This window comes from Macrobrachium nipponense, chromosome 2, assembly GCF_015104395.2.
Source record: "Macrobrachium nipponense isolate FS-2020 chromosome 2, ASM1510439v2, whole genome shotgun sequence".
NCBI lineage: Eukaryota > Metazoa > Arthropoda > Malacostraca > Decapoda > Palaemonidae > Macrobrachium > Macrobrachium nipponense.
The window spans coordinates 45,182,846-45,205,543 of NC_087201.1; the positions used below are offsets into that span (position 1 = coordinate 45,182,846).

Genomic DNA, 22,698 nt, shown 5'->3' on the forward strand with positions numbered 1-22,698 from the left:
GGGGGTTTACCGAATGAAGATGTGGAAGGAACTGCTGGGCGTCTTGAAGACTGTACCAAGAGGTCCTGGGTCGCCTTCTCCTGCAAACTCGTTGCAAGATCCTTTACCATAGCCTGGGGGAAGAGATGGTCCGAAAGAGGCGCAAAGAGCAATTCCGCTTTCTGAGCGGGAGAAAAAACCGACTTCGCGGTAAAATTACATAAAAGAGCTCTTTTCTTTAGAAAGCCGTTCCAAAATGAGAAACTAGCTCTCCGAACCATCCCTGACGGGCCTTGTCCATATACGACAACACCCTGGACAGCTCCCCCAGACTGAGAGAATCAGGACTTCTAGACTGAAGGTCCAAAACTCCCAAGCACCAGTCTAAGAAATTAAAGACACTCAAAGTGCGCAGCAGTCCCTTCAAGTGGTGGTCCGTCTCCACAGGAGTCCAGGACACCTTAGCAGACGATAAGAGGGACCTCCTCTGAGCGTCCACTAAACTGGAGAAGTCCCCAAGAGCGGACGAAGGAACCTTTACTCCCACGTCCTCCTTGGTTTCATACCAAATTCCTCCTTTCCCTGAGAGTCTAGAGGGAGGAAGGCGAAAGTGGTCTGCCCTGGTCCTTCCTTCGAGACATAAAATCTTGTAGCTTCTTGAAAGCCCTCTTGGTCGAAAGCGACGTCTTCATTTCGACGAACTCAGGGGTCTTAACAGACTTAGAAGACGAAAGTTGAGAGGGAGGAGACCTAGGGGCTGCCGGCTGAAACTTATCCCCGAAGGATGAACGTAACAGCCGCACAAGAACCTTATAGTCCGAGACAGCTGAAGCTACAGGAGGTTCTTCTTCGACTGAACTCCCTGGACTACTAAGTTCCCCTTCCTCCCTAAGAGGAACTGGAGAACGTCCATCCGGAGAGGGCGTACATCCAGCAGTCTTAGGCCTGAACAAAGACTTCCGTTGATTGGAAGTCCCCGCTTCAGGTACGGAATCGCCCTTACGACGATCCTTTGAAGGACGGACATCCTGCGAACGTAGCGCGTCCTTTGAAGCAACGGGAACTGTCTTACCAGACACGTCCCTACGAGAGGAAGCGCGAGCTTCCTGACCAGAGGCGCCAAAAGCGTCCTGCTTAGCCAAGCAAGCGTCCTGCTGAGCGTCCTCAAAAAGCGTCCTGCCTCGTCCGAAAAAAGCGTCCTGCTTCGAACGGCGAGCGTCCCTGCCGAGCGTCCTCAAAAGCATCCTGGCTGAGAGCGCAAAGCGTCTGCTCGAACGGCGAGCGTCCTCAAAAGCGCCCTGCCGAGAGCGCAAAGCGTCCTGCTTCGAACGACGAGCGTCCTGCCGAGTGTCCTCCACAGCGTGAGCGAAAGATCTACTCGGAGAACGAGAACGGTGACGATCCGGAGGTGGAGAGAGAGACGAACGAGACGAGAGAGAATGAGACTGCTTCATCCTCTTGACGGGCAGCCTAACGTCCTTTCTCGCTTAGGCTCGACTGCTGCTGGGCGAGTCCTTTGAGCCATGAGAGACGTAATCTGGTCCTGAAGGGACACAAGGATATCCTTCGTAGGTGACGAAGGAGCAGAAGAAGGGGCAGGACTGACCCTGTGAGAAGGCGAGGGGCGAGGGGACGCCTCCTTCCTTCTAGCAGGTACAGCTACCTGCATCTCAGGTGAACATGCCTGTGCGTGGAAACCAATGTCCTCGTCGGTTGAGACTCTACCTCTCTTCTGTGGAGGAAAAGTGTCATACGCGTCCTCTGACGAAAGTGGTGACATAGGACGTGAAGCGTCCTCAACACGAAAAGTCCTTTTCAACGGACGCGAGTCTCTCCGAGCGCTCCACCCCTTGCGCGGGGAGGACGCTTCGGAGGACGAAAAGCAATCCTTCAGGACGCGCGCTCGTGCGCGCTCCTTGGCAGCCTGGGACTTAGCAACAAGGCCTGCCGAAGGGACGCCAGATCGGTGGGGAGCCCCCGTAACCCTCTTGCGGCTTTCGACATACCCACTCCCTGCTACCGGTGTTAGAGGAGGAGAAATGTTACATTCCTTACCTTTTGTAGAACTGCTCTTGGAGGAAGACCTCCTGACTCTATCGCACTCCAATTTACGTCGATAGGTCTCATACATCTTCCATTTATCATCTGACAAATCCTTGCATTCATTGCACCGATCATCAACCAAGCAAACATGCCCCCTGCATTCCATACAAACTGTGTGAGGATCAACTGAAGGTTTAAGAAGCCTCACCTTACATTCACTCCTCACACACACTCTGAAACTCCCAGTACTTGATCCCGACATCATGTACACAGAAAAGCCAATCCAAAATAAAAAACCAATCCACTATTACGCGTGCCAATCCAACAATCCAGAAGTCGATACCAAAAGTCAATCCAGATCATTTAAAGCGAGATAAATCAAAAATCCCAGCAACGGCGACAGAAAAAATATGAATAGAAAATGGGAATGGTTCCTGATATCCGCCTCCCAGCGGCGGGAATGGGTACTACCACCTGGCCGCCCACTACGTGTGCCGCGAGTTTTGAAATTCTGTTGGACGTCAGAAAATACAGCTATATATATATCTGCCAGGTAAGTTTCATGAAGAAAATATTACTTTACAACAGAATACTATACATTATTCTACTAATAACACTAATATAAGAGTGTTAAGGAGCTATGAAAAAAGAAATTTTTATAAAATAAGTTTTTATATATATACTAACCAAGTAATTACATAGCTATTAGTTTCTACTTTACAGCAGCTCCAAATTTTGAAATTTGCAATGGTGCTGTTTTGTTCTGGGTGTAGGTAACTAGACCTGCCCACTTTTGGGAATGAATAGGTACAACACAGCTGAAGAGCCCAATTTTATAAGTAAATTACCAAGTAAGTACATAGCAGAATCCCACACTGACATGAGGTTGGATATATGGACATATGCTACTCCAAACCATTCAGAAAGGGAAATGGATTTGAAATAGCAAGAACACTAGCATTGGTAAATGCTTGTTGTAACCATACCTTGTTGTTGTAGGCTAAGCAAGTTTGATTTTTTCTGTTTATTATGCTTTAAAATGTTTGTCTTGCTTGTGTGTGTTTTGGGGGTTTAGTTATTCTAGTATTCATGTTTTTTCTTTTTTTCTACTTGTGGTTGATGAGTGTGTCAAGGTAGAGTGACTTGCTCCCCTTCAACTTCACCTGATATTACAAAGAAAGAAGTCACACAAGACAGAAAAGTAGTTAAAAATAGAGTAAGGGATAAAGAGAGAAGTGATAAGGAACACGGGGAGAGAACGCAAAGCTGCAAGACTGCAGAAACAAAAACACTGATACGTGCCACCCTTTTCTCCGTTCCTCCATATATGGATATGACACTAAACCCTTAAAGGTGTTGATCTCAACACATTTGCCATGAATAAAGTTTGACAGCAGTTGAAAAAAAAAAATACTAGGTGTTGAGCTCTCCGGTAGGAAGAAAGATATCAACAAAATAATAGTGACTGATGTTGAGCAAGCTGACTTCCAATCTGAAGAAGCCTCAAAGACCACAGTTAGGGGAAAACTTGAGTATTGGAGGGGGTTCCTTTGATAGTATTAAGATGGGAGAATTATATATTTAGGTTGAAGAGTTATTAAGGATCTTCTGATAGTTGGGGGAAAAATCTAGGATAAGCTCAGAGTAACTAGTAGTATTAAGTTAGGCTAAGTTGGGTATAAGAGGATAAGTTTATCAGAATAAGATTCTTTTTTCTAAGTCCACTGTAGTATTAAGGTAATAAATTGGGTTAAAGAAAGTTGCATTTTATTGAATAACCTCCAATTGTGTTCATATCAAAAGCTCCTACTTAATAATTTGGTGTCCAATGTGAGGACTTGAACAGTAAAGTATAAGTGGGATATATAATTGAATATGGCAGAGAGACAGGTTTGGACAGTATTGGGTCAGATAAAGGGGAGCAAGGTTGGAATGAAAGGTAGGATAGGCTGATGTACATGATGATCAGCATTCAGGGTAAGTTAGAGGAAGCCCCAGAAAGGGAAAATAGATTGGTTACAAGGATAGAGGCGATGGATGAGAAAGTGTGTGAGACGGGAAAAAATGCCAAAATGGCTAAGAGTATCCCAGGTATTGGGAAGGGAAATGAAACAATGAGGTAAAAGGTGCAAGGAAAAGGATCCCTGAGAAAGGAAAAGGAAGTACCTACCATGAATGAGGATGGTATGAGTGAGGTGAGTGAAAGTGATGAGAAAGAGAAAAGTAAGAAAAGAAAAGAAAAGAGAACACGAAAGGGGAAAGGTATGAGGAAAGACAAGTCTAGTTCCCAGATTTTGAGAGATAGTTCAGATTCAGAAGTTGAGGATGATAGGGAGATTGGAAGTAGTACTAGTAGTAGTGAAGGGTTGAGTGAGGCAGAGGAGAATGTAGCCACAAAGGTGTTATGAGGGAGGTTCCATGGATTGAGAAATTTTGCATCGGGAAGAGAAAAGGCACATGTGAGTTCTTTTATGAATATGACAAGTACAGGCTTACGACGGGGGTTCCATTCTTGAGACATGCCGTAAGCCGAAAATCGTCGTAAGCCGGAAAATAATCAAAATTCCTGAGAAAACCTTTCTTATAATTCTTTTGGTGCATTAAAAACTATGGAAACTGCATTTTTATTGCATTTTTTATCAAAAAAAAAACCTTCAAATATTTATTTTGCATCTTTGGAGTCATATTTCTTATGACAGATCAGAGTCGTAAGTGCCGTAACCCTGGAACATGAGTCGTAAACCTGGAAATAATTTCCGATGAATATAATTGAATAGCGTTGTAACCTCGGAACGTCGTATGCCGAACCCATCGTTAAACCAGGGACTGCCTGTACTGTAGACAATATGGGGAGAATGAAAGTGTGTGGATGTAGCTTGTTGGGAGAGTTCCTGGATGGCCAGTTGAAGATGTGTTACAAAAGTATGTGCGAGTGTGTGTGTGAAAGTAGGGTGGAGAACCAACGTTGTTGTCAGCTTTGGGTGAAATATTCATGTTAGATAGTAGCTATGCATGCTACGTGATAAGGTGGATCACATGCTTGATGGAAGTATGGATGTAAAGGACCCAAAGGATGTGAAAAAGAAAAGGTGGAGAAGCATACAGTTGGATGACAGATTGGGAAGCTTAGGAAGTGCGGTCTACTTGAGTAATGATAAACATGTTAAGGGATATGATGTGATGGCTGAAGGGGAAAAGTAAGAATGGAGTGAAGAAAAGCTACAGGAAAAGGTGAGATTGAATAAGAAGTTGAGCGAGAACGAGAAAAAACAGGTGTATGAGCTGTTGTGGAAAAGAAAGGGTGTGTTGAGTCAAGGTAATAAGGACTTTGGACAGGTAAGTTACCAGAGTTTTGTATTCAACCGACTGATGACATACCGACTCATCAGAGACCCCAGTGTTTCCTGACTCCAGTAACGCGAGACATTGAAGAGCAGTGTGAGGAATTAGAAAGTATAGGAATATCTGAACCCCGTAAGAGTGCTTGGAATAGTCCAATAGTGCCTGATGGGAGACTGAGAATGTGTATTGACTACTGGAGAGTAAATAAAGTAACAGTGCAAGAAACGATTCCTGATGTGCATGGTATCCGACTGTACAGTAAATCCCCCGTATTCGCAGACCCATGATTATTGGACTCACCTATCTGCAGATTTTTCTATGGACCACATACATCCATTAATCACAGAAAATTTGCCTATTCGTGGTATTTTTCACCAAGAAATATTCACACACTATCGTATTTCCATATAATTTTTGTGACTAAATGCACTTTTTGTGATAAAACTATTAAAATACTCAGATAAAAGCATTCTTAGCAGTTCTAAGCATTTTTATAGGGTTTTTAAGTATTTGTGGATTTCAGCTATTCGTGGTGTGTGTGTGTGTGTGTGTGGTACACATCTCCACAAATACAGGGGGGTTTACTGTGTATACAGTTTGCATGGGATGAAGGTGTTTAGCAAGATGGATCTGGTAAGGGGTTATCATCAGATGCAAGTAGGCAGAGAACTGCTTTCTCAACTATGAAAAAACAGCATCAGTTCTGCAATCTCATTCAGTTTTGGACGGGCTAATGCCCCAGCTGCATTTCTGAGAACAATGAATGCGGTACTGAGCAGTTTTCCCACATAAATGTGTTGGGTGTTTCTTGACAACATTTTGGTGATGCGTACGACCATAGAAGAGCATCATGTATTGGTGCAGGTGGTGCTGAAGAAGCTAGAGGAAGTGGGAGTGAAAGTCAAGATAAGTAAGTGTGAGTGGTTAATGGAAGAGGTGAAGTTTTTGGGCCATAAGTTAAGTGAGTCGAGTGTATGAAAAGTGGATGTTTGTGGAGAAAGTCAGAAATTTCTCTTGGACCAGGACTGTGAGAGAGTAGTGTGGATTTTTGGGATTGATGCAAGTGCCAGTTTGCACATCACTCACACGTAACTTCGCGAGAACATTCTTGGCCCCTGTAAGGAGATACAAACCAAGTGAGGGTCCACCATTACAAGGGACATAAATTACTGCAGGGTTTTCCTTCTGGAACACTACTACATATCAGGTTCAAGAAATTCCTCCAGTATCAAATAGGATTGCTAACATAAGGCCTTACAAGGAAAGCACTCGATTCCATCAGAACCCTAAACCACACTTTAACCAAGAGGAAAGCACCCCAACACATTTGAGCATCACGTTACCACTCACTATGCACAAAGAAAGATACCATGTGATCTGCATTCTAATGCAAGGGGAAGCACTACTTTCTCCTCCACCAAACATAGGGCAAAACACAAAAAGCACTATACCATGCAATGATACCAAAGGAGGAGTATATATAAATATTTCAGGCTACGACCTCACAAAAATGAAATACATGGAAGAATGCACACCCTGTAGCACAGCGAAAAAGTGGGAGGCAACTCACCGAACATGTGTAACCAAACACAGTTGCAAGTACAATGGAGTCAGGCTGTCTCAGGTCACACATGATCACAGGTGTAATAATAGGATTTTGTTTTTTATATGATTCAGTAACAGTCAAAGAGTGCTAAGCACGAGTACTCTAAATATACGAAAGCATGGAGTCATATTCATGTTGAAACAAACAAGACACAAGAGAAAGGTAAAATGGAAGGTACAGTATACTATAGTACAATAGAAAATGAATGGGATAAAACAGCCTTCATATCAACAATATGCAATATAGAAAAAGATAGAGAGATATGGAACAGACATATATGAAATGTAAAAATCATGATACCAATGTGTAAAAAAGCTAAATGGCAAAAAATATATGGTATGGTATGCAATGAATAAAGCTGCATATGAGAGGTCATTTTTAAGGTAAACAGTAAAATACAAAAACGAATGGAATAAAATCAAAGTAATGCAACGTAAACAAATCACTACAGCAATATGGACAAAAAAAGCTTAAAAACTTCTAATTATCGGAATGCATGTAAGATAAGCGAACAAACTGCAAAGAACAATTAATGTATTAACTGTCTTAATATATGAATGTATGTATAAATACCTTTCCGAAAATACCATTAACACAAACATATTTGTGATATCCAAACATGTTTGCATACTACTACATTTTGCTGACAATCTGGGTATCATATACATACTTTTACTGAATTTGCATTAAGCTGACCACTAGGAATCAAGAGGTTGTTAACTAAAGGTTATGATTACAGGGTTATAGGACACTGATGAAGACTTGCATCACATGAGAAATATGCAAAAAATTACATGACAAAAGAGGGTGGACAGAATTCATTACACTTCTAACCACAAAAGGATAATCTGATCAAATGAAGCAAACAATGAGAATGTTATATAAATAACTCACCAACTTGTCTCTCAGCTCCTGGTTCTCTAGCTGAAGTTTACGTACATCCTCATAATTTGGTCCCCCCGTGGCAGCGCCAGCATCAGTGAATGACATACTGAGATCATGATGCCTTTCTGTTGTGAAACTGAGTCTCTTTGCTCTCAACAATTCATTTTCTAGTCTATGAACATCTTTCTGAAGGACCTCACAGCGTTCCTTCAAAAAAACATAAATAGGAAACAATAAAAGGAACTATGTTAAGGTCTGGTGATTAAAGTTCATACAAAATGAAAAGACAAAATAAGCAGACAAAACAAATTTGATGGCAATAGATATAGCTTTGGAATGAACCAAGATTCCAAAATATAATGAGTTTTTTTTCATACCAAAGCTAACTAATTTCAAATACAGCAAAAGTTACTGAGAACATACTAACCTTGAGGCCTTGGTTTTCTGAAGCTAAGGCAGTCATGAACTGATCTGTTGACTCATTGGCAGCATTGTGAACTAATCTTCTTAGTTTTTCAGTTTCATCAGTTAACAGTTCTACTCGAAGACGAAGATCCTCAATTACTCTTTCCTTATCCTGAGTTACAGACTTTATGGCATCATTGAAAACAACCTGAAGAATTTAAAAAGAAGCAATTCATAAAAAAATACAGAAAAGGAAGTAAAGGTAAAGCATGATAAATATGTTAAAATAACTACAAAATAAGTAATTTAATTTCTAATTTAATTGAAATCTCATCTTATACATCAGAAAAAATTGTCTCTCATAATACCCATAAAATAAAAATCATGAAGTCCAATCTAGCCTTTTTTTTATGGCAAATTATATCAATTTTGAAAAAGTCCACAAACAGTGTGCAACAAAAGTATGAATAGCAAACACTGTACATATAGAATTTTTAAAAAAATTTAACCTAATAGCACTAGAATGCTTTTACATACTATACATATACATCATATGATTATTCCAAAAAACCACCTGCATATTTTTAAGCATCAAAGACACTTCCACTTCAAATATGGACCAATTTCAACCAACAAAATATGGAAAAAAATTAAATGAAGTATCACAAGTTCATGGCTTTGTTGTAAATAGTGTGCTCCAATTATCTGACTGCCTCAGTCCACTAAAATACCATATCTTCAGCTCTTACAGCATAATGATTAATGTACTTTTTCAGCTCATTTATTTTTTCAAACTTGCTAACATTAATACTTCATATTCTAAGGTTGACATACCCACAAATGAAAAACTTGAACAGGTTACCACGCAATGTATATGGTATAAACTGGCAAGATGTGTGTTTGGTTAAAAATGTTTGTTGCTAACACTGTCTATGTGGGTGAGCAAATGGATGGGGCCACAGCTGGTGCAGTACTTAGGTGCAGTACTTGAAATAAAGATTTTGATAGTACAGTGGCCCCCATTTATACACGGGAATGGGTTCCAGAACCTACTGTGGATATGCAAAAATCCCCTCTAAAAATGCTTATAACTGGCTTATAACTAACCAGTTAAAAAATTACAAATTTTCAAAGACAATTTGTATTTTTCATAGCTACAAACCTGAGGTCTTAACAATAGGATAATTTCCAGCACCTAGCTGGATCCGCTTAAAAAGCAGATGAAAGCAAGGAATCTTGTGATATCTGGCAATGCATGCGTACATCGGGTGAAGACCGGTCAAAGACCACGCACCTATGGCACCGCGTCAGTCTTTCCGAACTCAGGATGTCTTAACAAACTGAGGGGTGGCTAGAGGCGGGCAGTATAATGTTAAGACCTCAGGTTTGTAGCTATGAAAAATACAAATTGTCTGAGAAAAATTTGTCATTTTTTCATACGCGAACAAACCTTTGGTCTTAACAATAGGATAGACTCAAAGCAATACCAATAGGATAGACTCAAAGCAATACAGAGAAAATATTATCACAAAATGATGCATGAATTTGTAACGCGGGGACGTAAAAAAATGTTTTTTTTTTTTCAAAAATTCACCATAAATCTAAATATTGTTCTAGAGACTTCCAATTTGTTTCAAAATGAAGACAAATGATTGAACATTACTATACTGTAAGAGTTTTATATTACAATTGCAGTTTTCGACCATTTCGGACGAGTTAAAGTTGACCGAATGTCGAAATTTTTATATATATTTTTTTATATGCAAATATTTTGAAAATGAAAAAAGCTACAACCTTCAAATATTTTTTGTTGTATTCTGCATGAAATTGCTCACATTTTCATATATGAAACTCAATGAAATGCCTAATATGAAAGGGAGCAAATATTAGGAGAATGCGATGTACGCATTTCGGAGATTTGCGGCAAAGAATCGGCGCGTGGAAGGAAGGAAAAAGTTTTTTCAAAAATTCACCATAAATCTAAATATTGTGCTAGAGACTTCGAATTTGTTTCAAAATGAAGGTAAATGACTGAATATTAAATATTTACTAGACTTTTATGTATTGTTTTGCTTAACCCAAAAATACCAATATAGATATATAATATATATCTATATATATATATATATAATATATATATATATGTGTACCAGTGGTCCCCCCCGTATTCGCGTTCTCCGGATTCGCGGATTTTTCTTTGGAACCTATCTAGAAATTATTCGTGGACGGACTCGCCCATTCGCGGAATTTTCCGACGAAAATAATCACTAATTAGTGTATTTTGATGTTTATTTTCATGACTAAATACATTTTTATGATACAAAAAATGATTTACTAATTTTAACATATTAATGGATTAATACTGTATTAGTAAGTTTAATAATTTTAAATGATATCACATAATAAAAATAATAATTCTCTCTCTCTCTCTTCTCTCTCTCTCTCTCTCTCGTCTCCTCCTCTCTATCTCTCCTCTCTCTCTCTACTACAAAGATGTATGTTTTTTTTGTATGATAAATAAATGATTTACTATTTTCAAATATTAATATTAATTTATACAGCAATAATATCAATTCATTAAAGAAAATACCATAGTGAATTAGTAAGATTTTAGCTTATAAATTTAAAAAATTATGGAAGAATGAAGGAAATCCCAGTCTTCCTTCAGGTACTAAAACTGTCAGATATACGTATCAAGCTAAGTGACAGGAGGGGGAAGGAGCTGTGTTTTGTTGCTGCCATCAGTGCTCATGAAATTTCCCCCCCCCCCTCTCTCTCTCTCTCATTTACTGAGACTCGAGATTTTATATAGTACTTGTACTATTTGTTTTTATACTTTCAATAATAATAATAATAATAATAATAATAATAATAATAATAATAATAATAACTGTAATTACAAAATTCATATTAGTGATAGTATTTAAAGAAATACAATACTAATCTATCCTGTCATTTTAATAAGGTTAACTCTCTCTCTCTCTCTCTCTTCTCTCTCTCTCTTCTCTCTCTCTCTCTCTCTCTCTTTTTGCCACACAAGATAATGTGTCATAGTGGTAAACTCCCTCCCTCTCTTTCGCTGGAAGCGTTATAAGTATTTTTTGAGAGAACAGAGAGAGATAAACTCTCTCTCTCTCTCTCTCTCTCTCTCTCTCTCTCTCTCTCTCTCTCTCTTCTCTTTACCGAGATGAAAGAATTTTTATGGTACTAGTAGTAAAATGTTTATTGATAATTTCAGTTATTTAATAATAATAATAATAATAATAATAATAATAACAATAATAATAATAATAATAATACTGTAATTACAAAATTCATAATGGAGTATTTTAAAGAGATGAAAATGACCTTTCCATTTCACTTGTAAGAACCCCTCTTTCTTACTGAGATGAGAGAATTTTTTATGGTAGATGCACGTATTTATTTTATTTTCAAATAATAATAATAATAGAAGTAGTAATAATACGATAACTAATTTCAAATGAAAATTCTTCCCTTTGTATTTTCCTGTATCAATTTCCCTACCTCAACTCCAGTGAAGCTCGGAGCTGGGAAAGTAACAATGCCATACAATGGTCAACGAATTTAATGGTTTTATGTTATCTCTCTCTCTCTCTCTCTGGTAACTCTGCCTCTTATGGCTGCAAGTGTTATAAGTACGTAAGTATATACCTTTAAGGCTATAATGTTTAGGATTACTTTGAAATTATATTAATACAATCTCTAAGATTAATACAGTAATATGATAATAATTAGAGGTAAATTTGATGCAGGATGTTACATAAGGTATACAGTTGGTGTTTTTATTTCTTCCTTCTTTTATCTCTCTCGCTCTCAGCAAAAGAATTGATAGACAGACGAACATAATTGCACAGTCCTCTCTTTCTCTCTTCTCTGGAGAAATATATGTATTTATGGGAGCGGAAAAAAGTTGCCTACAGACGTTCATTTCAATCTATTGAAATCGTAAGGAGTTATTCTCTCTCTCTCTCTCTCTCTCTCTCTCTCTCTCTCTCTCTCTCTCTCTCTCTCTCTCTCTCTCTCTGCTATTGGCTGTTTATATATTTCTAATGGTAAAATGTTTAAGATGACTTTAAAATGATATTAATAATACCAATTCAATGGTATATTTGATGTAGGATAATACTTTAAGTAGACATCTGGTTATTGTGATTTCACATACAATTGTTCCCTGTAAAAAAAATGGATGTCTCAAATAGTAACAGTATGAAAGAAAACGTGCATGACTGAATACTTATAGGGGGACTGAATTATTTCCACATACGTAACTAAGTCATGCAGTACGTACATAGTATGTATAACCATAAAATGTAAGATTTACTTTAAAACAGTATTAATAATATTTCAAAGATTAATATGAACCATAATAGGATATTTTATGTATAGTTGATGAAGGATGGTCTTTTTAGGGATACTTTGGTGTTTGCATGTTCAGGATAGGAGTTTATGAGCATTTTTAGAGGGGGGGTTCCAAACATTCGCGGATTCTAACTATTCGCAGGGGGGTCTGGTACGCTTCCCCACGAATACGGGGGGACCACTGTGTATATATATATATATATATATATATATATATATATATATATATAATATATATATATATATATACTCTTCATTCACAGGTCATATACAGAAGATATGATTACTGTCTAGCCAAACATCCTTTCTCTGGGTTGGGACAAGTCTATAAAAACAAAACCCTCAGCCTTTGTGACACAAAATTTCTTAAATTTATTTTGTGATAAAATAGTGTCTTTGATGCCAAGCAATATAGTAATTATCACTTATACCTATATGATAGCAAATCATTATAAAGATTAAACTGCCACATTATTGTTAGTTGAGTTACCTCACCGGCTATGTTACAGTGGTAAATGAATAGACAGGCAGTCCCCGGGTTACGACGGGGGTTCCGTTCTTGAGACGCGTTGTAAGCCGGAACGTCGTCAAAAATCCTAAAAAAACGTTACTTTTAATGCTTTGGGTGCATTAAAAACTATGTAAACTATTCTTATTGCATTTATCATAAAAAAATAACCCTCAAAAATTTATTATTTTGCATTTTTGGAATCACATTTCTTCTGCCAGATCAGTGCTGTAGGCGTCGCAACCCTGGCACATGCGTCGTAAACCTGGAAATATTTTCCGATAAATATAATTGAAAAGCGTTGTAAACTCGGAACGTCGTAAGCCGAACCCGTCGGAAGCCGGGGACTGTCTGTAAAGATACCACTCAACTTAGTATGAGTTACCAAATCGGATAGCCAATGATTTCTAATCTTTTCTTATAAACCATACAAAAATCCTCAGGAGTTCCTTAGTATATTATATATATATAAATATCAAACCTGTTTTTCAGCCTCTATTCTCCTTCTTTCCTCTTTTCTCAATTCTTCATGCTTGTGTAGCTGCTCTTGTTGTGCCAAAGAAAACTGCTCTTCCAGCATCATTTTTGCAGCCTCAACAGCTGCTTCTTTTTCCTTCTCTAGCTCCTCTCGCAATCTAGCTAGAGCTGCTTCATGTGAGGCAAGATCCAAGAACTCCCCTCTCTACAAAACAAATCAATTCAATAAGATACTTCCTTTACACAATTCCAAAACAAGAAAAGAATAACTTGACCAAATCATGAATTTATGATGGGATAAATATTCACAAATAATAATAATTATAAAAGATAGCAATTTACATATATATTCCTCTTAAAACTACGATACATTCCATTAATACAAAACAAACCTCAAACTTTTCAAGAGAAGTTTCTGAAGGAGACTTATCCATGCTAGCTGTCGTCATCATTCTGAACCTTGAACGAAGGCTTTCAAGTTCCATTTTGTACTGTTGCCTGACATTTTCTATTTCTGCTGCCCGCTCATCACGCCATCTTGTCTCCTGCAGAATCAGGCATAAATTAATACTTTTAAAATAATAATCTTAAATACAAATAATTTATTTTCAATAAATTTGGTTAATGTTCAATATCTACCATACTTTGGACAGTACATCTTTACCTATACTATCAGTAATAAATTCTCTACTAAAACTCAAATTAGACTCCATTCTTAGAATATGAATTCTTTTCACAGTCTTTCAGCCCCACATGACCTAATTATACTACGTATACTATATAACTGCATATATGATAATCTCCCAAGTTTCCAGAGGTTTCTCTTAAAGGTTCCTATTAATTGAGATCATACAACAACCTTTTGACAATTTTATTATACAAGGTCACTGGCACCTTGAAGAAGTGTTTAAAATGACAAATTTTTTATCAATTTGTATTTTCCATAACTAAAAAACCTGAGGTCTTAACATCAGGATAATCTTCTAGCGCTCAGCTGGAAATCCGGTAAAATTAATAATAACTTGTGTGATCCAGGGACTACTGGCATCTGTACTTCTTCATGGGGTATAGGCAGTCCCCAGTTATCAGCGGACTCAGTTAATGGCGATCCAGTCTTATGGTACTTGCCTAGCACCATAAAACTGGCAATTTATGGCACCATAACAGGCCAAGTTTCGGTTATCAGCACCATTAACTCAAACTTGGCGACATAAATAGCCGTTTCGGTTAATGTCAATAACAGGGTACTGCCTGTATTTGGGGGTTCCCACGATGCCTTGGGCATCCCGTGAGTGTATCAGTTACTCTTCCAACCCAGTTTTGACTGTCAGAAGGGTGGTTCGAGGTGGGTCTTGATATGTTAAGACCTCAAGTTTGTTAGTTATGAAAAATACAAGTTTATTAAAAATTTGTCATTTGTTCATATAAGAAACAATAATTCACTGCATTTGCAGAAGATGAAGAGCTATCCATTCTCATAACAGACCCAAGTATCCTGTATGTGGATTTGTTATCACCCCACTCTTTCCCTGCTACAGACAGGGGTACGTTGCTACTGAAAATTATCTTATGCTATTGATTACCTTACCACCATAGCTGTTTCACTCACCTGTATCTATTGCATTCCAGCTTATGATGGTATTCTTCCTCTTATTGCCTATAGGTAAAGAAGTACATAGAAAATGTAGGAAAGAAACAAGACCAGTCATCTCACTCATTCTACTTTCATACCTTCATGTTAGACTAGGTACTAACTGACCTGCCAGGGTTACTGGATGAGCTATACCATTTGATGAGCAGCCACCACCAGACCCCAAGGAAAAGGTGCCCAAGGATCTATGGGCAATATCCTTTAAATAAAAGGAAGTGAAAGTTGTTTGATGTAGCAAACACCAGCTTTCAAAATCCTCTCAACAGACATATTGTTCTTGAATGCCGAAGAAGAGCTCAGACTCCTGATGATGTGCTCACAAAATTATCTGATCTTCCAGATTCTGTCAAATATGCATTCCTGATTGTTTCTCTTAACCAAAACGATATTGTATTCTTGGACTCTTCTTTCTTGACCCTGCCTGTATTAAAAAAAAAAACCCTTTGACATCTAGGTCTGAGAAGCTGAGTTCTTTTTAAGTAAGCTTGTAGTACCCTGACAGGACATAACATTTCTTCAAGGTCATTATCCACAAAGTCTCCCAAAAAAAGGTATAGAAAAGGAGACAAATCTGTCATCGTCCACTGATGGATTTTGAGTCTTTGCTGCAAATTCTGGTATAAATTCAAAGACTATTGACTTCCAACCTCTGGAATGCTTCACTACATATGACAGACCATGTAACTCCCTACCCTTTTAGTCAATGCTAGAGCCAGCAAGAAGACTGCTTTTTGAGTCAAGCTTTTATCTGTGGCTTGTCGCAATGGTTCGTATGGGGGCTTAGTAAGGCTAGCCAATATACCATTATACCATGGTTAAATTCCAATCAGGAGACTTTAGTTCCTTAGGGGAACAGGACTCCTCAAAACTCTTCATTAAGATAGCTATTTCCCATGAAGCAGAAATGTCATACAGCTTTCATTTGCAGAACCAAGCCTAGTGTAGTCCTGTACCCATTTATGGCAGATACAGAAAGATGTTTTTCTGTTCTGAGATATATCAGAAAATCAGCTAACTATTGAACAGAAGTTGAGTGGAGAAAGACTTCATCTATGACACCAAACATAGTAGACAGACCATTTTCTCTGATACACATCTGTCAATGACTTTCTGATATATCCTGCCATCTGCAATGCTGCTTCCGAGAAAAGCCTCTCACTCACAGGAGGTCCTTGACAGTCTCTACCCATGAAGAAATAGGGACTGTACTGACTGGTAGTACCTATCCACGTGTGCAGGAGTTCTAATAGGTCCAACCATTCTGCCTTCAGCTACAAGGGGGGCTACCAACGTCATCTTAAGATTCTGAGACTGCCTCACCTTGTTCAGAACCGGACATATTAGACAAAACGGAGGAAATACATATACGTCCAAACTGTCCCACGGATGTAGTAGAGCACCTTCTGCTACTGCTCCTGTGTCCAGGACTACTGAACAATACATCTCCAACATTTTGTGGTACTTTGCTGAGAACAGGTTTATGATCAGCCTTTCCCACAAGATAAACATTCTGTCTACAGTTTCCTGATGCAAGGGCCACTCTGTTCCCAGAATCTGGTCCCTGCAGCTCAACTTGTCCGCTATTACATTTCTCTTCCCTGGAATATATTTGGCCCTGTTGTCTCTACTAAGTTCTCTGCAGCCCACTGATGAAGTTGAACTGTCATACGGTGTAACTGACGAGATACCACAACTCCTTGTTTGTTTACATACGCTACAACGTACTGTAGTATTGTCTGACATCAATACTACTAAGTGCCCTTTCACCCTCTCCCAGAAATGCTGCTTTTAGTTCTAAAATGTTTATATGAAGTTCTCTGTCCTTCTGACTCCATTTTCCCAAAATCATCAGCTCCTCCATGTGAGTGGCCCAACCTTTGAGTGATACATCTGACATTGGAATCTGCTCGTATGGACGATCTACACTTGGTGATCATAACTCTTTCATCCTCCATTGTAAAGACCGAAGGAGTAGTCTCCCGTGTGGAACTAACCTCTCCAAGGAACTTAGATCCCTAGAACTACTTGCCATTGCTTTGCTGGTTGTTTCCTTTTCCAGGAAGGAATTCACTATTTCTTTGTATTTCTCTACCCTCTGATCTGAAGGAAAAGCTTTGGACTTTACTATGTCTATAATCATCCCTAAGTACACCAGCCTCTGACTGGGATCGAAATTTGACTTCTCCCAATTTATCACAATGCCTAAGCTGTGACAAAACTGGACCCATGTCAACACGAGAGTGAAAACTCTTGTAAATACTTGAGGAGACGTTGTCAATCCGAAACACAGAACTAAGAATTGAAAAACCTTCTCTGCCAGACTGAAGCAGAGAAACTTCCTGGAAGAATGATGGATTGGAATCTGGAAGTATGCATCATTCAAGTCTACTGTCAGCTTAAAATCTTCATCCCTGACTACTGCTAGAACTGTCCTTGGGGTCTCCATTTTGAATCTCGTCCTCCTTTTGAAAAGATTCAATGTTGACAGATCTATACCTGTCCTCCAATCTCCATAGGCCTTGGGGACAAAGAAAATACGGCTGTAAAATCCACCTGACGGGAGTGCTACTTGCTCTACAGCTCCCTTCTCCATCATCTTCCTCACTTCTACTTGTAGAATAAGGAATTTGAGGCCCAGGAATGTAAGAGAGGTATGGTACTGGTTGTTCCGCCAGGGGTGGAGTAAAGTCGAATGAGATCAGATAACCCAATCTGAGCACATCCACTACCCACTGCTCCGCTCTGAATCTCTGCCACACCTTCCAATAACTGAGTGGGGAGAGGCGCCCAGTCTATCGTCTCGCACCTCTACCTCTGCCCCTAATGCCCCTTCTTCTATTGGTTCAATTGTGAAAGGGCTGCTGAAGTAATTTCTTTCTTGGAGAAGGTCTTAGCCATGTTAGGTGTCAGTGAAGTTGGAGCCGGCATAAGTCTCCGCAGTTTGAATGAGCTTGGTGTAAGTAGTGGTGTAGGTACGTAGTTCGGAACCAAGGCTAGCTACGTCTTTTTCTTTCATTCCTCAAACTATTTGCAAACACCCATGTTGCACCCTGTATGATTGTTGCAGCTGTCAAAGAACAACCATTGATATAGCAGTAGGTTTCTTTGTAAAAAACAAAATGCCTGCAATAGACACGAGAAAGTCACCTCTCATATTTCCCATTCTTTCAGCTACATTATTGGGCTTATGGCAGTAGGTCTAGCCATATGTGAGAAACTAATTTTAATCAATTTCCATTTAGAAGAAATGAATAGCTACAGAAAGATTAACCCAAGAAAGCTTTTATGAAAGTTAGCCTTTCTTCGTGTATTCATCAGCTTTGACTCCCACAGCTTTTCAATGTGTCCGGATGAAACAGGGTGATATGCAAGGAATTAGATAAAAAAAAAAAAAAACTAAACTATATTCATTTGATTTTTTATGATTGCTTTTTGACTTGAGATGGTTTGGTTGAGTAAATTATGTTAAGCAATTATGAAATGGATATGAAAAAAGGAGAACATGGCCAATACAAAAAGAATAACATGAATAATCATATAAAACAGATTAATATAGATATTGTTGATTTAAATATTCATTCACATTACATATCCAAATGAGTATACTGCTAAAAATAGACCTAGGCTAATCAGGTGTGAAAATCAGAAGTCAAATTTAGGCCCACTAAGTGTGTCATGTAAATTACTTAATTGATCAAAGGGCAAAATTAGTTTAATTACACAATGCTATTAAAGAATATTGATGGCTTAATGTATTATTTATCAGCTTTAGGAGTACAGCATGATACGTTGGGTCAAGACTCAAGTGGCAGCAAAGCAACTTCAAAATGCTTATGCTGTCATGAAACTTAAGATTAAAATTAAAATTCGTGGACTCGTATATATATTTTTCTTACTTTGAAAAATAATTATCTTTGATACATTGAATACATCTACTCAATTCTAATCCAATTTATTTCAAGTATAACATCTTTGAAATGAAATATGCATTCATTTATTATTGATAAGTAAACAATCTGGCACCTGCATGCGGCAATATTTCAATAACAAACAATGAATTAAGAAACTACACCAATAGTTTATGGGCCAACTGTACTATCCAGCAATCTCAATTCGTTTCATAAAGGCAGTTTCCACTTTTTGGTGCAGAGCTTATTGTCTCTTGGTTTTTACCTGTTCCCTAATTTGTCATTTTTTCTTAAATCTCTTTACAAACTTCACCTCTCACTAAACAAATCCTTTATGACAGCAATACGATTCTACCAATGGGACCCTGTGGTCATAATCATAATGTGTTCTCGTAATTACACCAAATAAGCTGTTAATTTTTTCATGCTACAATTTTCACATCAATTTAACTAACAAAGACTCTCTCGAACTCAGTAGTCTTGTTAAGAAAACAAAATGAAAAAATTTTTTGGCAGCTAAGGCCTGAGATACATGAACAAATGCCATATCAATTCAAAAGTTTCTTTCACAACACAACACATGTAAAAACAGGATTAGTTAAATCCCTCACAGGGAAGTGGCCAAATACTTGCATTAAGTTCTGAATAACGTTTATCAAACACTTCTGTATATCTTTTTACATGCCGCAATTATCATAGTACCATTTTAACCACTACATGTAACAGCAAAACTAATAATTGACCATTTCTGTTTTGAAAGTGTGTCAATGTCTTTATAAATAGAGATCTGAAATAAATATAAGGCTTATCACTTTTTAAAAATATCATTTTCAAAAGAAAATATGACTTATCATTTTCTAAAATATCATTTTCAAATGTCTCCAACTTACCAGTTCTGATATCTTGGCTGCTATCTCAGTTTGCTTTTCTTCTTCCCAATCCTGTTTGCATTTTGCCAATTCCATAGCATGCTTTTCTGTTAGCTCCTTGTGTTGGGTATCAACAACTTGTCTCCATTCAGCAACAAGTTGACAACGAACTTCCTCACATGCTACTCGTATAGCTTCCTCTTTCTCTGTGAGCAACCTGTGAATGTCAAAGATACACATGGTCAAGCTTTGGAACAAGGACAATTACTGAATGAATTGAGATTAAAGGTGATTCTAACTTCCTTAAATGTTTTGGGTACAGTCAGACATTTTCATTGGCAACTCATTTTTTAATAAAATATAAAGTTTTATCTATATACTTACCAAGTAATTATACTGCCTAAAGTTTCACTTGCAGGCAGCTTAAGATTTTGAAATTTTTGGGTAACACTAGTCTGTGTAGGTTAATTGGCCCACTTACTTTCAGGGTAAGGAAGGAACAACCTAGCAGAGCGTTGTTAATTGTTTTCTGCCCTTATGTCCATGTGAGGGGAGGAAGAAGGGCTTTGATGCATAATTACTTGGTAAGCATAAATAAAACTATTTCTTTTATAAAAATGTAATTTTTATGTATGAAACTTACCAAGTAATTATACTTAAGAATCCCACATTGCACTGGAGGCGGGAAACATACACTCCTTCTATTTCCAAACATTATTAATGATAATGAGTTAGAGAATATCAAATTGCTAGCAGTGATACAGTGCTTGTTGTTCCTTACCTGGTAAGAAAGCTGCTGCAGGTACATGGATACTGCCTCTGGTCAGCACTCATCTTAACCGTGTAGGGTGTGGCAAATTAGATCTGGTGCACCTCTACATTAGCGGGAGCTTGTAGCGAGAGATAAGACCAATGGTTACCAAGCATACATTTACACATAATTGTCCCCTGGCCAGTGCGCAGTACCAACAAACCAATCGCTCAGACATAAATACATCATCCTCATCATTACCTACACCAAATATTAAGAAATTAACACACAACCATAAAAATACTTGGACTGATATCAGCCACTGATAACACACCCTAAGTCCTGCAATTGCCGTACACCGTTTCTACGTCACGAAGATAATGAGTAGCAAATATTGACTTACACCTCTAATAAGTCGCTCGTAAAATAGAGGGTAAGGATAAACTATGCCTGAAGCCTAACAAAGTTGCAAATGCTCTTACTTCGTGAGCTTTGGCCTTGAAGGAAGGTAAGACTGCTTCTTCAATCAAAGAATAAGCTTCGGTGATCAGATCTCTCAAGAAGAAAGATGGGGCATTCTTCAACATTACATGAGGCAGATTCATCACCGAGCACCTCAAATCTTCTGTTCTGTGGTGGTAACACCTCAGGTCTCTTACTGAAAACAGAACTCTTAATTTTCGGGGCTCAGGAATTTCGAGAGACTTTTAAGATTGAAGGAATTTGGCCAGGGTTTGGTTGGGTTCTCATTTTTTGTTAAAAAGCCCAGGGTGAATGAACAAACCACACTCCCTTGGGAATCCAATTCTTTTATCTACAGCATGTACTTCACTGAACTGCTTTGCTGTTGACAATGCTACAAGAAATATCTTCCTGGTAATGTCTCGTAGCGAAGAACACATAGGTTTGAAACAAGGACCAGAGCGCCATTATCAAAATTACATCCAAATTCCATGAGACAGTGGCTGATTCCTTGGGTTTGGATGTATTAAAGGTCTTTATTCGGTTAGAAATATCTGGGTTTGAGGACATATCTACGCCTCTATATAAAAAAACTGAGTTCAACATTGCTCTGTATCCCTTGATAGTCTAGTATATGAAGAGAGACCTCTAGATGTCCTGAGGTAAATAAACAATTCTGCTATGGTAGCATGAAAAAGTCAGGTTTGTGTGATTAAATATTTGATTTTTTCTTTTACATTTTTAAATGTTTGTTTTGCTTGTATGTATGCTGGGGTTTAGTTATTTTATTATTCATGTTTGTTTTTCTTTTTTATTGCAGTTTGATAGATGGAGATGAGCAAAAGAGCTATGCTCCCTTTCATTTGGATGACCACCATTGAAAGCCTGCTCTGCCTCGCAGCAAGTATGTATTATCTAAAGTTTGCTGTTGTGTGGTCATTAATTGGATAAATGGGTATAGGACAAAAACTGGCATTATATATATTGAACATTTTCACTGGAAATGTGGAAAACTCATTATGAAAATCAGCTGTGAGAACCCAGAATCTAATGTTTTCTAGTTCCAGTATGAATTGATAATACAAAACATTTCCAAGGGATTGTAGAGTGACATATATTCCCAGGAACTCAAAATCATCGAGAGAGGAATCAGTGTGAATCTGCCTATCAGTGAAATATTTTACAGAATTTATTTGAAGTAGAAAAAATGAGAAAAATACTTGGTTCTCAAATAATCTTTGCTGGACAATCTCAAGTAGACTTCTCGGAAGATTTATCTTCAAAGAATTGGATGTGTTACCATTCTGAGGATTAAAATGTGATATATCAGGCAAAGTTTGTGGGAAAATTATAAGATTGACTGATACCCAAATTAGGTTAAGGTTCTATCAATTATTGGGAAAACTGTAATGATACAGTTAGGTTAAGGAAC

The 22,698-nt window shown here is 38.0% G+C and overlaps 1 protein-coding gene across 1 annotated transcript in view; it reads right to left on the minus strand.

Annotated features, from left to right (window-relative positions):
- Window positions 1-22,698, minus strand: part of LOC135221176 (rootletin-like) — a 364,024-nt gene that overhangs the window by 188,585 nt on the left and 152,741 nt on the right. Inside the window, exons 12-16 of the mRNA XM_064259000.1 lie at window positions 20,075-20,270; window positions 14,018-14,170; window positions 13,630-13,830; window positions 8,283-8,468; window positions 7,865-8,062 (exon numbers count right to left, since the gene is read on the minus strand). Coding sequence (XP_064115070.1) covers window positions 7,865-8,062; window positions 8,283-8,468; window positions 13,630-13,830; window positions 14,018-14,170; window positions 20,075-20,270 — 934 coding nt within the window. The remainder of the gene's footprint in view (window positions 1-7,864; window positions 8,063-8,282; window positions 8,469-13,629; window positions 13,831-14,017; window positions 14,171-20,074; window positions 20,271-22,698) is intronic.